The 13,583-nt window shown below is 42.1% G+C and overlaps 1 protein-coding gene across 2 annotated transcripts in view; it reads left to right on the top strand.

The window, feature by feature from the left end:
* The window catches only part of gpc5c (glypican 5c), a 94,073-nt gene extending 80,490 nt beyond the window's left edge, over positions 1–13,583 (top strand). Inside the window, exon 8 of one of the 2 annotated variants that reach the window (XM_041056015.1) lies at positions 10,657–13,583. In XM_041056015.1, coding sequence (XP_040911949.1) covers positions 10,657–10,844 — 188 coding nt within the window. In that variant the 3' untranslated portion in view covers positions 10,845–13,583. The remainder of the gene's footprint in view (positions 1–10,656) is intronic. The other variant, XM_041056014.1, reaches the window with a different exon arrangement.

Genomic DNA, 13,583 nt, shown 5'->3' with positions numbered 1-13,583 from the left:
CACACACACACACACACACACACACACACACACACACACACACACACACACTTATTATGAATACTTTGCCATCCACAGCTGCAATCTTGTAAAGAGATCTGCGCTTGTTTCTAGCACTTGAATGTCAAGAATACAAGGTAGGAATGTGTTTAGTATGACTTTGAATCTGACCTTGACACAGTAATTCAGCTTTGACATCAGCTACAGTTTTCTGCTGTGTTTGTACCTGAATGTCAAAGGCATAGAGAGAACTTCTCTTCAAAGCCTATAAGGCCATAAAGGTGTGCAGCAGCTGTCCGCTCTGGCAGGGGAAGCACATTCCTGACATGAATGGCTGTTTGGGCAGGATATGGTCAACCTACACCAGTGTTAGCAGGATTACACTGGATCGGCCCCAAGCCCACTACAGCCTGCTGGTTGCCCTGGACCCAGCACGCACCAACCCTTCATGTTAGAAAACTGGAGATTAAGGGAGAAGTGCTGCAAGTTGGTGTCTGAGAGAGGACACATGGTCAGAAGTAGAGGTGAAGGTGCAGGAAAAAGATTTGAGACAAAAAAATGGTGGGGCAAAACCATAGAGCTGTATGACAAGATGTTACAGTACAAGAGGTAACAGAGTTATGAATGTACAGCTAACATGATGATAAAAGAAAGGACGATTGCAACACACGAAACTATGATTCAGTCTACGGTGAGAGGGTGGGTGGGGGCTTTTGTGTTTGCATGCTCTGCCAGGCTAGTTAGAACCAGTCCACTCCTCGATACTCCCATTCTAGGTCCTGGACTGAGCCCTGGTAGCCTTGGGACTGGCGTGTGTAGAGGCCGACTGGACAGCAGATGTCCCCGGTGCGGATATTACCAGTAGGACTGCCATTTCCCTTAGCCTTTCATCTTGAGCTCAAGGGGCTGAGAGGGAGCTCCGCAGGGCAGAGTAGGGCTGGAGAAGAAGGAACAAGAGGATCAGAGATGGCTTTGGCAAGGCAGGGACATGGTCTGGTTTGCGGATGGATGTGGGAGGAGTGAGTCATAATTTCTCTCTGATATGCAGAATCAACAATTTATTTAATTTGACACGCCGAATAATATTGCATGATACTGTTATGCAATACTGCATAACTTTCTGAAATTAATTTGGGGAAAGACATCCTTCAAACAGGACAATTAGAGTGATATTAGTCCTTCAGACTAATATGTGTTCAAACCCATTTACAGCACTTAAACTACCTGACAGATAATCTGTTTTATGAAAATGACTGTATCACACATTTTTTATCGTACGCATCAGCATTTAGGATCACCTGCCTTCTAATTTCTGCTGCTCCCATCCATCTGGTTTTATACCATCTCCCACCTCTCCTTTCAGTGGTCTCCTTTTCGTCTTAGCTTGGCATATTCTGCAGTGTGGTTTTTATGGCACTTTGAGAGCATATTAGCTTGAAGGGCTCCCTAGGCGGGAGGTCATCAGAAGAAAATGGTTCTCATTAGCCAGCATCATCATTTTGTTTCTAAGCAGTATCAGTGAGACCTTTATGATTGAGCCTCTCCAGCATACCTTTGGGACCCTGGTTGGGAAACAGCAAGTATCTCTGGTATGGTAACAAGTTATAAACCACTACAGGAAGTGGTGGGAATTACTGCCTTGGAAGTTTGTGAAAATAATCCATAGAATTCAGCATTTTGTATGGTTGCTATGAAGTTTACTAGCAGAGGAACAAGGAATGCCAGTGACTCTGAGCTCTGATACCGTAGCCACATAAAAGTCTTAACTACAGTACCACAGAAGAAGCTCTTATTCACTTATATAACAAGAAATCCTTACAACATGTGCAGGTTTCCAAGCAGTAAATGGCATTTTAAAGATGGTTAAAGATGGTGTCCAGACTCATAAAGTGTTCTTTATTGAAAGCTGCAAATTCAATGGATATAACTTGAATTTTATTGTGTGAGTAACACACTCACACGCCACAGTTCCACCCCTGCCCTCAGTCGGGCTTAGATTAAACTTTTGAGCTGTCACTGGGACCAGAGTTAATCAGTGCTCAGTGACTTTATGGAAATATTTTGTTGCTGGCTACACACACTAACAGACAGACCTACAGCTGAGGCAACTTTGTGATGGCCGTAGTTTATTTGGGCTGCATTATTAATGTCCAGGCTTCCTTGCTGGGGGTTGAGAAGGGAGCTGAGATGTGGATTGGATGTAAGGGTGGCGGGGGGATGGGGGGGGTTGCGTGAATGACCTCCCTGACTCTCTTGCCTTGCCTGGAGCCCAACCCTGGCTACTAACACAGGAACTGACATTCCTGCTGTAACACAGCACTGAGCAAATAAAGGCAGACATTCCACTGATATTGAAAAATACAGTTGAAGGATAAGCAGGGATGAGTCTGATCCTCTTTGTCTCAGCTCAGCCTGGTATGCAGGGGGAAATACAAACTAGGTGAGGGTAGAAGGAGAGAAAGCATGGAATGGAATTTTCCCATTGAGGCAGGTACCTTCGTCTCAAACTCAACAGATGCGAACTTTTGCTTTAAAGTAAAACCATGATCAGAGTATCGGCTTTAAATTCTCTGATCAAAGGTGCATTAGCATTGCATGAATGGTCAGATAATGGAGGTTGGTAGTAATGAGCTAATTTCTGTATTGACTACCTGCAGTGGGAGGCCGTGTGCGGTCTTATATATATATGTATGTATCAAAGGGATGCACATGCAAGATAAGTCACTTCATTAAAAGCCTATCCTATTGACCAGCAGTGGGATCGACAAAGCTCTTCTCCCTTATCCATAATTGATTTGGCAATTAGAGCTGAACCTGGAACAGACCGTCAAGCCCGAGGGCTGGGAGGGGGCTGACCTCTCACTGCTTCAGCTGATTACAGATCAGATTGGAAGGGCCACTGACAACCTACTTAATGTAGTGCACAGTTCTAATTTGATTCTAAAACTGCAGTCAGTTATGCAACCGAGACATCAAAGTATTTGACTCACCCCCACAAAATCAAACATTTATAACATCACACCACATTTTTTCCCACTTTTCTAACTCACACAGATTTCTGAAAACACTTTGAAGTTGAAAAGGCAAGTATGACTGAGATGAGTTTCGTTCAGAGAAGGCTGGTCCCATGGAGTAACACAAGGTTACATTCTATTCTCTTCATCTTACTTTTGTGTGGGCACTGCTGCTGCTATTCTGTGTCACTGAGTGGGTAGCACCCTAATGACAGTTTGCACACTCTAAAGCGTCTTCTCTCTACTTCAACCCTTATAGTCCTCTGTGTCACTTGAGCAACAAGAACAAGCACTGAAAGTGTCATTAGATTCTTGACACTAAAGACGAAACTAACTGTACAGTATGAGAAAGAATCATAGAGAGAATATGGAGAGAATATATGAGTCTCTACTGGCTGAATCCAGTGTGCAGGGGGAGGGATCCATGTGTGAAATGCTAAGCCAGGAGACATACACAGCGACAGTGTCTCTTGAGTGCTACCTGATGTGCACTTCCTCTCGACTATAATGGATGGCAATGAAGTGTGTGCATGTGTGTGTCTGAGAGCAAACGAATGTGAATGGGGGTTTATCTCTGCATCCTTCACGCTTGTCTGTCTACAAGGACAACCTGACACCTGCCAATGCAATGAGGCATCTGGCGTTTGAGTGCACGCAGGTGTAGTCTTAGGCGTGTGTGTGTCTGAACACTGATACCGTCCAAATGAATGTTCCGGTGGGGAATTCAGTGTAGTGTATGTGCCTCTGTAAGATTGAGGAGTTGTACTGGGCCTTTAACTCCTCTGCTGCATAGAGACTGCTTTCTCCTCAGGATTCCCCTCCATCTTGAGAATCTGTCTCATTGACTGGTGTAGGTCACTGTCCTCCCAGGGCCCCTTTAGCCTAATTGTTTCTGTGTGTATGTGTTTGTGTGTGTGGGTCTACGGGAGTAAATCTTAATCTTGCCAAAGAGCTTAATAGTCTAGTACAGCCAAGAATCGCACTGGGTAGATTCCATTGCACTGATCCCTGCTCTGGAGTTGCCATGCTGCTATGCCCGTTGCTAGGTTAGCTGTAGGCTCAGATGTGTACCCCACTGGTGCCCCTGTATTTTTGGCCCTTTAGCCCCTCAATTGGCCTGCCAGAGACCCTGTACCAGTCCCGGATTCCCTATACAGGTTGCCTGCGAACCAGAAGGACAGTTCCCAGAGAAGTGTGTGTGTGTGTGTGTGTGTGTGTGTGTGTGTGTGTGTGTGTGTGTGTGTGTGTGTGTGTGTGTGTGTGTGTGTGTGTGTGTGTGTGTGTGTGTGTGTGAGAGTGTGAGAGTGAGTGAGTGAGTGTGCAGGCAAATTCAGTGTGTAACTTAGAATACAAAATAGGGAGATTAGTTTGACAGGGTTAGGAGCCCTTGCCTGACATGGCACCACATAAAGAGCGAACCATGGACAAAAACAGCACAGAGATGAATGGCCAGTCATGAACTGTTTGAATGCATCCTTCCCTTCTCTCCACCCTCTAACCTTACCACTCTTTGTAAGAAAGTGTGTGTGTGAAAAGAGATAAGGAAACATTGTGTGGGTGCTTGGGAAGGTAAATGTCTGTGAAAGAGGGGCCTTAAAAAACACTGTGACCCAGAGAGTTTTAACATTCTCCTGATGTACCAAATAGTGTCAGGACACTCCTGATCCATTGCCACTAAGAGCAGCATCAGCCTTTTATTGGTGTCCAAAGGTCTGATTGGAGGCAGACTGATAGCTCTGTGTCTTGGTAACACTGGCTTTACCCAAGAATAAAAAAAGAGCTGTACATACCACCTGGTATGTATTAGACTACATGCATTCAATCAAGTTCTGCAGGTTTGTGAAAAACATATATTTATGATAATATTGCAGCCAGATAGTAACAATGGTCACTGAATGGCTGTTTGCCTTCAAGCTTTGTTGTATGGACTCCTTTACCTATCATAATTATAGAACTTCTTATTGCTAGGCCCCAAAGGAGGGCCGTCGAACAGTTTATCTACACAAAGTGGTAAGTATAGAAAATTACTAGGGTAAAATCTACAATCATAAAAGTTTTAAATTTCTTTAAAACATTTGCATGTAGTGAAAGGGAGTAGTAGAACATTGCATCTGCATCTCCTCGCCTCTTGCTCTCAAAGGGATAGATGGCAAGTAGCAAAGGTCATGCATCAGGTTGAATCAGAGGAGAGGGCTCTGTCCCTGTTAAAGTCAGCAGATACAAATAGTACAGATAATTTCACTACATTTGAAAAACGGTGAGCTGGAGCCCATTTTTCAAAGACATATTGGCTGTTGCATAAAAATCTTGTTTCACAGAAAATAAGGATTCATCTAGCAAATGTGTCATCAGTGTTATTATTCAGCCTCTTGGCAGAGCTGTCGCAGGGGAAGGGGAGGAACAGTTGGATAAACTGTACTTCTGTTGTCTCTGAGGCATGCTCACAAGTCTTGACCTTAAGCTGGAAGCAAGCACGCTTTCATCTCCCTGCTAATTCAGACAGCATGTTTGTGTATGTGTGTGTGTACATGTACCATGAAAATCTTTTTGCCTTTGTGCGTGTTTACATGTATGTATCTGACTGTGTGAGTGGTTAAAAAAAACAAAAGTCAAAGGTCACCTCTCTTAATGAAACATCGCTGTGAGGTAGATCCAATGGCCTTGTGAAAACCCAGGACCATGAGCTGCTTTACATCCTCCTCGCATCCATCTCCCATCACCCGCTTAGTGGGGGAGCAGACCTGCAAGGTCAAGGCAGGAGTGTGAGCCTAGAGAGAGGAAGATGGTCCCTTGATGTGCCATAAATCAAAGCTCTACCTTCTGACCATCTTTATAATTGTACACAGCAGGCAGAAGAGCAAGAACTGCCACAGGTGCTTCAAAGCCCATGAAAAGCAGGTCAATGTCCTCTATTTACACATGGAACTTCTGTGTAGGGTTAAGTTAAACTGTGCAGCAGTAGGTTAAACTAAAGGTAGAGGGAGACACTACAACAAGGTTCTGGCTTGATTTTAATTCAGTGAAATAGAAAAAAAAATAACAGTTGGATTGAGTGGAACACATATCTATGTTTGTAATGGCTACAAGTCTGTGCTCAGTCTGGAAAGCTGCCTTGTCATCTTGATAGCATATAGTATGACAACTTGCTAAGCCCCAGTATACAGTGGCACCATTCCTCACTGGATTACAGCTCTGCTGCTAGTTTTCTGCCAAGAGTCCCATGGAGGTTTACACAACACACAAATATACACACATGCACAAAACACATAAATGGATCTGAGTTTTCCTTAACTCATTGGATTTGTCCAGTTGATAAACTTTGCCCTGTTGCCCCAGTAGCTCTCCTCTGTGTGTGTGAGTATGTTGTTGTGCATCCATGTGTGTTTTGTGCATTGCATTTATACTGTATGTTTGTCCATGCATGACGCACTGAGGAAAAGAGATTTTAAGTCTTATCAGTTGAAGACAGAGGGAGGATTGTTTGAGAACAGTTTGCTTCTTCCCTTTGCATAGATTCAAGGATTTAGACTGTGTGGCAGCAGTGGCTTGGTGCTGGCAAACCAAAAGAAGCACGGAGGAGAGGAGAGAAGGAAAGAGAGAGGGAGGAGAGCAGCAGCAGAAAACTGACATGGCTGCCCAGACAACCATCATGCAATTTTCTGTCCCTCAGAATTTTTCCAAAGAAATGATGGCCAAGGCGTTTGTTATTCCTCCCACTCACCTTCCAACCCTTATTCCCCCCCCCCCCCCCCCCCCCCTTCCAATCCTTCCTTCCTCTGGGCTAGAGCCCGAGGTCCACCTCTTCCTCAGTGCTATGGCCAGGCTTGTTAGAAGCAGCTGTTGTTGCTCCTTGGCCAGTGGGAAATGGAGGCTCCTCCAAACACACAAGCTGCCCATCTGGAGAGGCATTAATGGCAAAGGACACTATGAACCATTTCTCACACACTTAGCCAACACAGAGGTCAACAAGGTGGCAGAAGACCTTGTACTGTGTGTGTGGAGTTACGAAGATAACACAGTCCTGATATACCATAGTTATGAGTAAGGATGTTCAGATGTATAAATTGACATGATCTCACATCCTCTTTCTCTTCATGACCCTGTCTACCACAGGCTTTGATGACGAATGAAAACTACCACAACCCATTATTTATACTTGTATAGAGGCCCACACAAACATATACACTGTGTATTCACACATTTACTCACTTCTTCTTAGTTATTAACACTGGCGGTGTTGCAGAGATCTCTTAGCACTCAAGTTCCATTTGTCTCTCGGGTTTGCTTTGCCCTGTTCCTGTTTTTCGCTGTCACTGTTTGTTGCCTAATATAAAGCTTTCTACCAATCAAACCACATTTGTCTTTTTACCGGTAGAGAACATATGTCATTGACTGAATGGTGTTGCGATGGGAGAAGCATGTCAATGTACCATCACGTAGCCTTGTTATGAGTGATGATGGACATTCATCTTCCTCGTGCTGAAAAGCCAAACTAGCAATTCCTCTTCTTGCCCTGTACGCCATCTCTCACTTCCTCCCACCCTGTGTTTTTCAGGCTTGCTTGTTCTCCTTCCTTATCTGGGGGATTTACACATGAGTCACCCTGTGAAACTTGGCTTATCTGGTAACATAATTTAAAGTAATTTGACCATTTAATTCCTCTCCATTCCTCGCCAGGCAATATGGCTGTAAATGCTGTCACGAAAAACATTCCCATATTATGTGATAAACAGTGTCATCAAATGTAAACATTATCATCACATCACCATGGTTTATTTTTGCCACACCCATATTTTTTTCTCAAATAAAAAGAGACATACAGTATGCCATGTCATGAAAAAAACAAAACAAAAAGCTGAAGAAGAAAATTTAATAAACAGGATAATTTAAGACTGAAAGGCAACATATCATTATTGACCTTTATTAATTGTGCTTGAGGGTTTTCTCACAGCTGAGAGCTTATTCACGGTAAATCGGCTAAAATAAATGCTGAGACTGTTTAAAAATGTTGTATTATTGAAAAGTAATTTATCCAAGATAAATAGGGCACAGTGCGCATTTATATTTCAGAATAAAATGACAACTTCAAACCACTGACAGTTTTACCAACAATGTCATCTTTAAGAATTGTTTAAAATGAATTTATAAAATAAATAGTAGAAAGTGTAAAAATCTTTCAAACTCATCTGCCATAGTACTACTGCCCTGATCTGTCCGTCAAATTTTGGCCACTTGTTTCGGGTTGAGGTCACGACAGCAGCTCAGTTGTACTTTTCTCCAGCTATGTCCAGCATCTCAGTGTGTAGGATACTGGAACATTCTCTGATTGGGATATATAATCCCATGTTCTGGGTCTTTCCTATACTTATTTAGGATAGGTGGGGTGTGTGTTATACATTTGCTTCATCAGATGAAATTTTGATCGGCATTTGAAAGTATATGAGACACAAGATAAATTATACAAATATGTATATTTTTTTTAGTTCTTCTCTTTCACGTGTCTCCCAGCTGGTGGCACACTAGGTAATCTCAAGGTTTGCCCAAAAATGTACCTGGTTAGATGATTAGTTTAATAGGTATTGACTCTCAGCCTTGTAATTTCATTTTATTGCACCCAATTTTATTTTATTTCAAAGATAACAAAGCATTCAAACACCATGCATTCCTGAATACCTACCTTATATGAAAAAGACACTTTAACTAGTTGGCAGTACTGTTGTCTGTGCTGTAATTGGTTGTTCTGGCAAGGACCTGCTCCAATAATTAGCCAGTTGGTTAGCCTGCAGTGGAGTAGTATTTGTGTTGTGTTGGCCCATTCAAATGCTGTTTTCTGACATCTCCCTGATGAGATGCAGCCCATTTCCATTGAAACAATAACAGCCATCTGATTTAGGATAAATGATGTCTTTGTCTATTGTCTACTGGAACAACAAAAACCATTGGCACGGGAAACACTTCTCTCTCTAGAGCCCTGCCTAGCCCTATTCAGACTTGCATACACAGTGCTCAGTAGGGATGGGTTGATATGCTTTCTCAGTTCTACAAAGGAATTTGTTTTTAGAATTGCATATTTGACTCTGCTATGTATGCACAAAAAATCATATTGGATGACAGCTTAAAAAGAGCAATAAATGTTCTTTTATCTCGGTGACGACATGATTTATTTAGGTATTCAAAGCTCTTGCACAGAGTACTGTGAATGTTTGGGTTTTATATGGGTGTAACATCTCATAACTTACCACACACCTGGCTGTCAAGTTGTTTGACAGCCAAGTCACCACAGAGGGGCGGCTGGAACGGTATTTAATTACACAACTGAACTTTAGACAGATTGCTTTATACACACAGGTCTGAATCACTGCAAACTTGGCCTGTTTTTGTGACAGTGACAGCTTAAAGAGACATTTTGACACTGGGCTTTGACATTGTCACTGCTCTGATAACTAGCTCACCTCCTATCACAACACACAGCCATTCTAGCCTTCACCCTTGTCTCTGTTTGTTTCTTTCTGGATCCTTTGGGAACAGCTCTTGTTGATGTGACACCATCCCTCTCATGCGGGGCCTGCAGAGCCCTTCACTCCTTCATGGGTACAAACAAAATGTATGACACTTGTAAGGCCCAAGTGATGCAGGTTAATGGAAATTTAATTGGGAGTGTGTGGAGCACTTCCCGTGCCGAGGGTGGTAATCTGTCTCTAATTCAAACATGTATGTATTTGGGCTGGGTTGGGTTTGGTCCGTGTGGGATCCATGAAGAGGAGCAGGAAGAAGGATGGGTAATGAGCACAAGGAATTAATTTCCTTTCGATTTTAGAGACATCAACACACTGTCACCACCCAGAGGAAAGTGGGATGATGAGGGAAAAGAGGTTGTGATATTCTATGAGGAAAGATGTGATCAAGTTTGAGAGAGACTAAAATAACAGGGATAGAGAAATAAGTGAAGTCTGGGATTTCACCATGTCAGGAAAAAAGTGTTTGTGAGTGCAACTTCATGTGTGTGTTTGCAGGGACTGTGATAAAATGGGTGCTTAATGTCTGCCCTGCCCTCATGAGGCTGATTTATCTCTGATTGGCTATAATGACACAGTGAGGGCTGTCCATCATCTGCTGCTGGAGATTAGACAACCTGTCAGTCCTCCATTGTGATGGTGGCTGGAGTTCAGTTCTTATTTTACTGTGTCCCTGTGGGACACAAAAACACGGTATATAGCAGCACAGGCTTGATGTGTGTAACATAGACAAAAGGATTTAAAAGTGGGTTAGTAGCTGAATTAGTAATTGAGGGGCACTGTACATGCATTTATTTATTTTTTAAAGAACTCTTCAAGATAAATTGTGGGTATTTTCAACTGAAGCAGCCACAGCTGTGCTTCTTCTGCTATACATATGAATTCATTTTAACTGTAACAGACATAATCATACATCATTCTTATGTCTGGTTGTTTTTGAAAATTCTTGGAATGAGGTGATGGAAATGGTGATTGGACATGATTAGCCGCTAATGTACAATTTTACAAGCCCAAAGGGCTCTGAACATTAAAGCGGATTACCATGATTACAGTGATGCGCCAAACCATTTATCTCTGTCTGGTTCTCTCTTCTCTTCTCTCTTTCTATCTTTTTCTGTCTCTTGCAGTGTATACAGATGCCTCCAGCGAAGGAAAGCCCGACGGGAGACAGCGTGGAGGTGACGATCCGCATGACAACCCTTCCAAGCCCCCCTCAGTGAAGGTGATAGGACCCTCGTCGTCTGCCAACTGGGCACGGCCCTGGAGCCTTGCACTGCTCTTTTCTGCACTTAGCTTGCAGTGGACCCTATTCTGATGCCAGCACCGTCTGTGAATCCCCACCCCACCCCTTTAGGAAACATGTACATGCAGAGAGACACTCATATCATATAAATCACACATAGTATCCTTACTCCTGTCCTCAAGCTACGTGGATGGATTGTGATGATGGAAAAAGAAAAATAAGATGAAAACGGAAGAGAGGAGGACAACATTGTAGGAGACTGTTGATGGAGGGCTCTTGCAGGAACTTGTTGTTCTGCAGCATCACCAGTGTGGATGATTGCACAAACTGATCCCATGCACGCTCATCTACAAAGATTATGCCTGCTGCTTCTACTAGGCTGTTCTGGGACTAGATGTGTGTGTGTATATAACAGACACCAATATAGCCCTGCAGCTTCTTGCTCCACTCACACAAACACACGCTTTGTAGTTCAAAACAGGACTTCATCATCCTAATTTTACTTAAAAACACTTACACATTTACAGACTCACTTACATGTGTTTTACATATACCAATGCATCTGTCTTCATTTTCTGCTGCTGGGTTTTACTTATCTTTTCAGGCTAAAAAAAAAAAAAAAAAAAAAAAAAAAACCTCATCACAGTCATTTGCCAGCCAGACTGAAGAATTCAGCTCATTTGAAAACTCAGCTCATTTTCTATTTGAGGATTAAGGAATGCATGATAGATTGATAGATCAATCCCAGGTGCCTGGCCCAGAACAGCAGATTTGATATACTCTAATGACTGTGTACCTTGGCAGGGATTAGAATGTAATGAGTTCACCTGTAGAGCACGAGCACACTTGCACGGCTGAACACATTGTGCAGACAAACTAGGTGTGTATAGTATGCAACTGTATATAGGTGGAAAGATTTGATGGTGTGTATGAGGTTCTGATTCTACAAAAAAAGCTCTTAAAAATGATTTAGGTGAAGGGTTTTTTTCTTTTCTTTTCAGCCAGCTACGAATGGACTATGCTTGTCTGCTCCATACTTCATAGAAAATAATGCAAAAAAAACCTATAGAGATTTAATTTCTATAACAAATAATGCAGGAATTTACATCCTTTTCCAGCTCAAGCCCATGACACAAATGGACAAATTTCTGGACAAAGTCTGTACATTGTTGGTTTTACTAATGTTTATCGTGCATCCAGTTTTGTGTGTTTGCTCGTTGAATTTGCACATTAATGCATGTAAAACCTACCAGGTTCTCAAAATCACTATGATGGGATCAGGCCCTTCTTCAGAAAACAAAAAGAACACATATATTTTAAAACCTTTCACCCATTCTTTTTCACTGATGGCATGACATCAGGGTTTACCTTTCTCTTTCACATGATGGCTTGGAATTTGAAAACAAGAGCAGGGTTGGGCTGTAGATTCATCACATGCAGATTCAAATACAATTTAACACAAAAAAACAGAATATTTTTACAATGTTGGGTACGTCTATTGTTTGATCTAGTGCAGTGGCAGCCATTGTATAAGTCCCTCTTCATGGATTTTATCATGTATTTTGCCCTGTATTGGTCTTGTTTTTTTTCTTGAACATCATTCAGGAAACACAAATAAGCTCAGAAAACCTGCAGACCATTCCTTGGAATTCCAACAGTTAAAAAGCAAATCTTTAATTGTTTTAAATGATTCCTCGTGGGGATGGAACAAAAGGGAAGGTCAACACAACACTGTGTGACTTCTACAATGGCTTCCTCTGTATACCAGTTTTCTGCCTTGTGTAGATGAAGATTGTGTATGCACAGATACTGGTACAGCAGAGTACCTGTGTGAATGAGGATGATGAATGTATGGTCATTGATATGCAGATGCAATATTAAAGCTGGCTATGCCCTATGTAAAAGCTACACAGATACAGTATCTAAGCTGAATACATCCACCCACTTACAGGATGACATGGGTCTATGAACAGTGATATACCTCTTCCATTAACTAGCCTTCACTGTAAACAACCTTTCCTGTCTCTGACTGAAAAGCAATTCAGCTTTAAGTCTGCCTGACAGTGCAAAGAGGATGACCTGCTTAATTACACGCAAATACATACAATTATACATTAAATGCCTGCGGTTGAAGAATGACGATGACTACAGCTATATGAGGTTTCGGCAGTTTAAATGTGTCACGTTTTGTGTTCTGTAACCATTTTTGTTTAGTTTATATGATTTCCTCCATGTATGTTTTGTTCCAGACTGGCGTTCGTTGCACCCACAGATTACTTACAGCCCTATACCCTCGCATGTGTATAAATGTATATATTTTAAGTCACTTACCATTTGTTTTGAGTCTCATTTCCTCTCTTTTGTATCAGTATGATACAGTGTAGCTGAGCTCTATTAAAGGTGCTCTGCTTTTTTTTTTCTTGTCTCAATAGCTTTTCCTTGCAGAATATCAGTCACAATAGACACTGACAAACAACAGAAACTTGCTCGGAAAAGGTGTTTATTAAAGGCTTTACATACCCATGGCACACCCACACAAGTGTTCACACTTATTATTCCTGATTAATCCTCTTCTAAGGACTGTGTGGGCTTGTGCAGACCATGCTTGGTTGACATTTGCCTCATTTTCCTGTTAGGTCGAGACAACTTACATCTTTGTTCTATTGGTACAGTAAGTTTAGTGACCCTATTTAATTATGTAATTCCCAGCCTAGCACCAGCCAGCTTTAACCTGACTAGAGGTTTAATCAGCCATAATAAGTGAAAACACCTGTGTGGGTGAGTGGGTTCTTAAATATTTCATGTTTATAT

Source organism: Toxotes jaculatrix, chromosome 14, assembly GCF_017976425.1.
Source record: "Toxotes jaculatrix isolate fToxJac2 chromosome 14, fToxJac2.pri, whole genome shotgun sequence".
Taxonomy (NCBI): domain Eukaryota; kingdom Metazoa; phylum Chordata; class Actinopteri; family Toxotidae; genus Toxotes; species Toxotes jaculatrix.
This window is presented reverse-complemented; position numbering and strand designations above follow the sequence as displayed.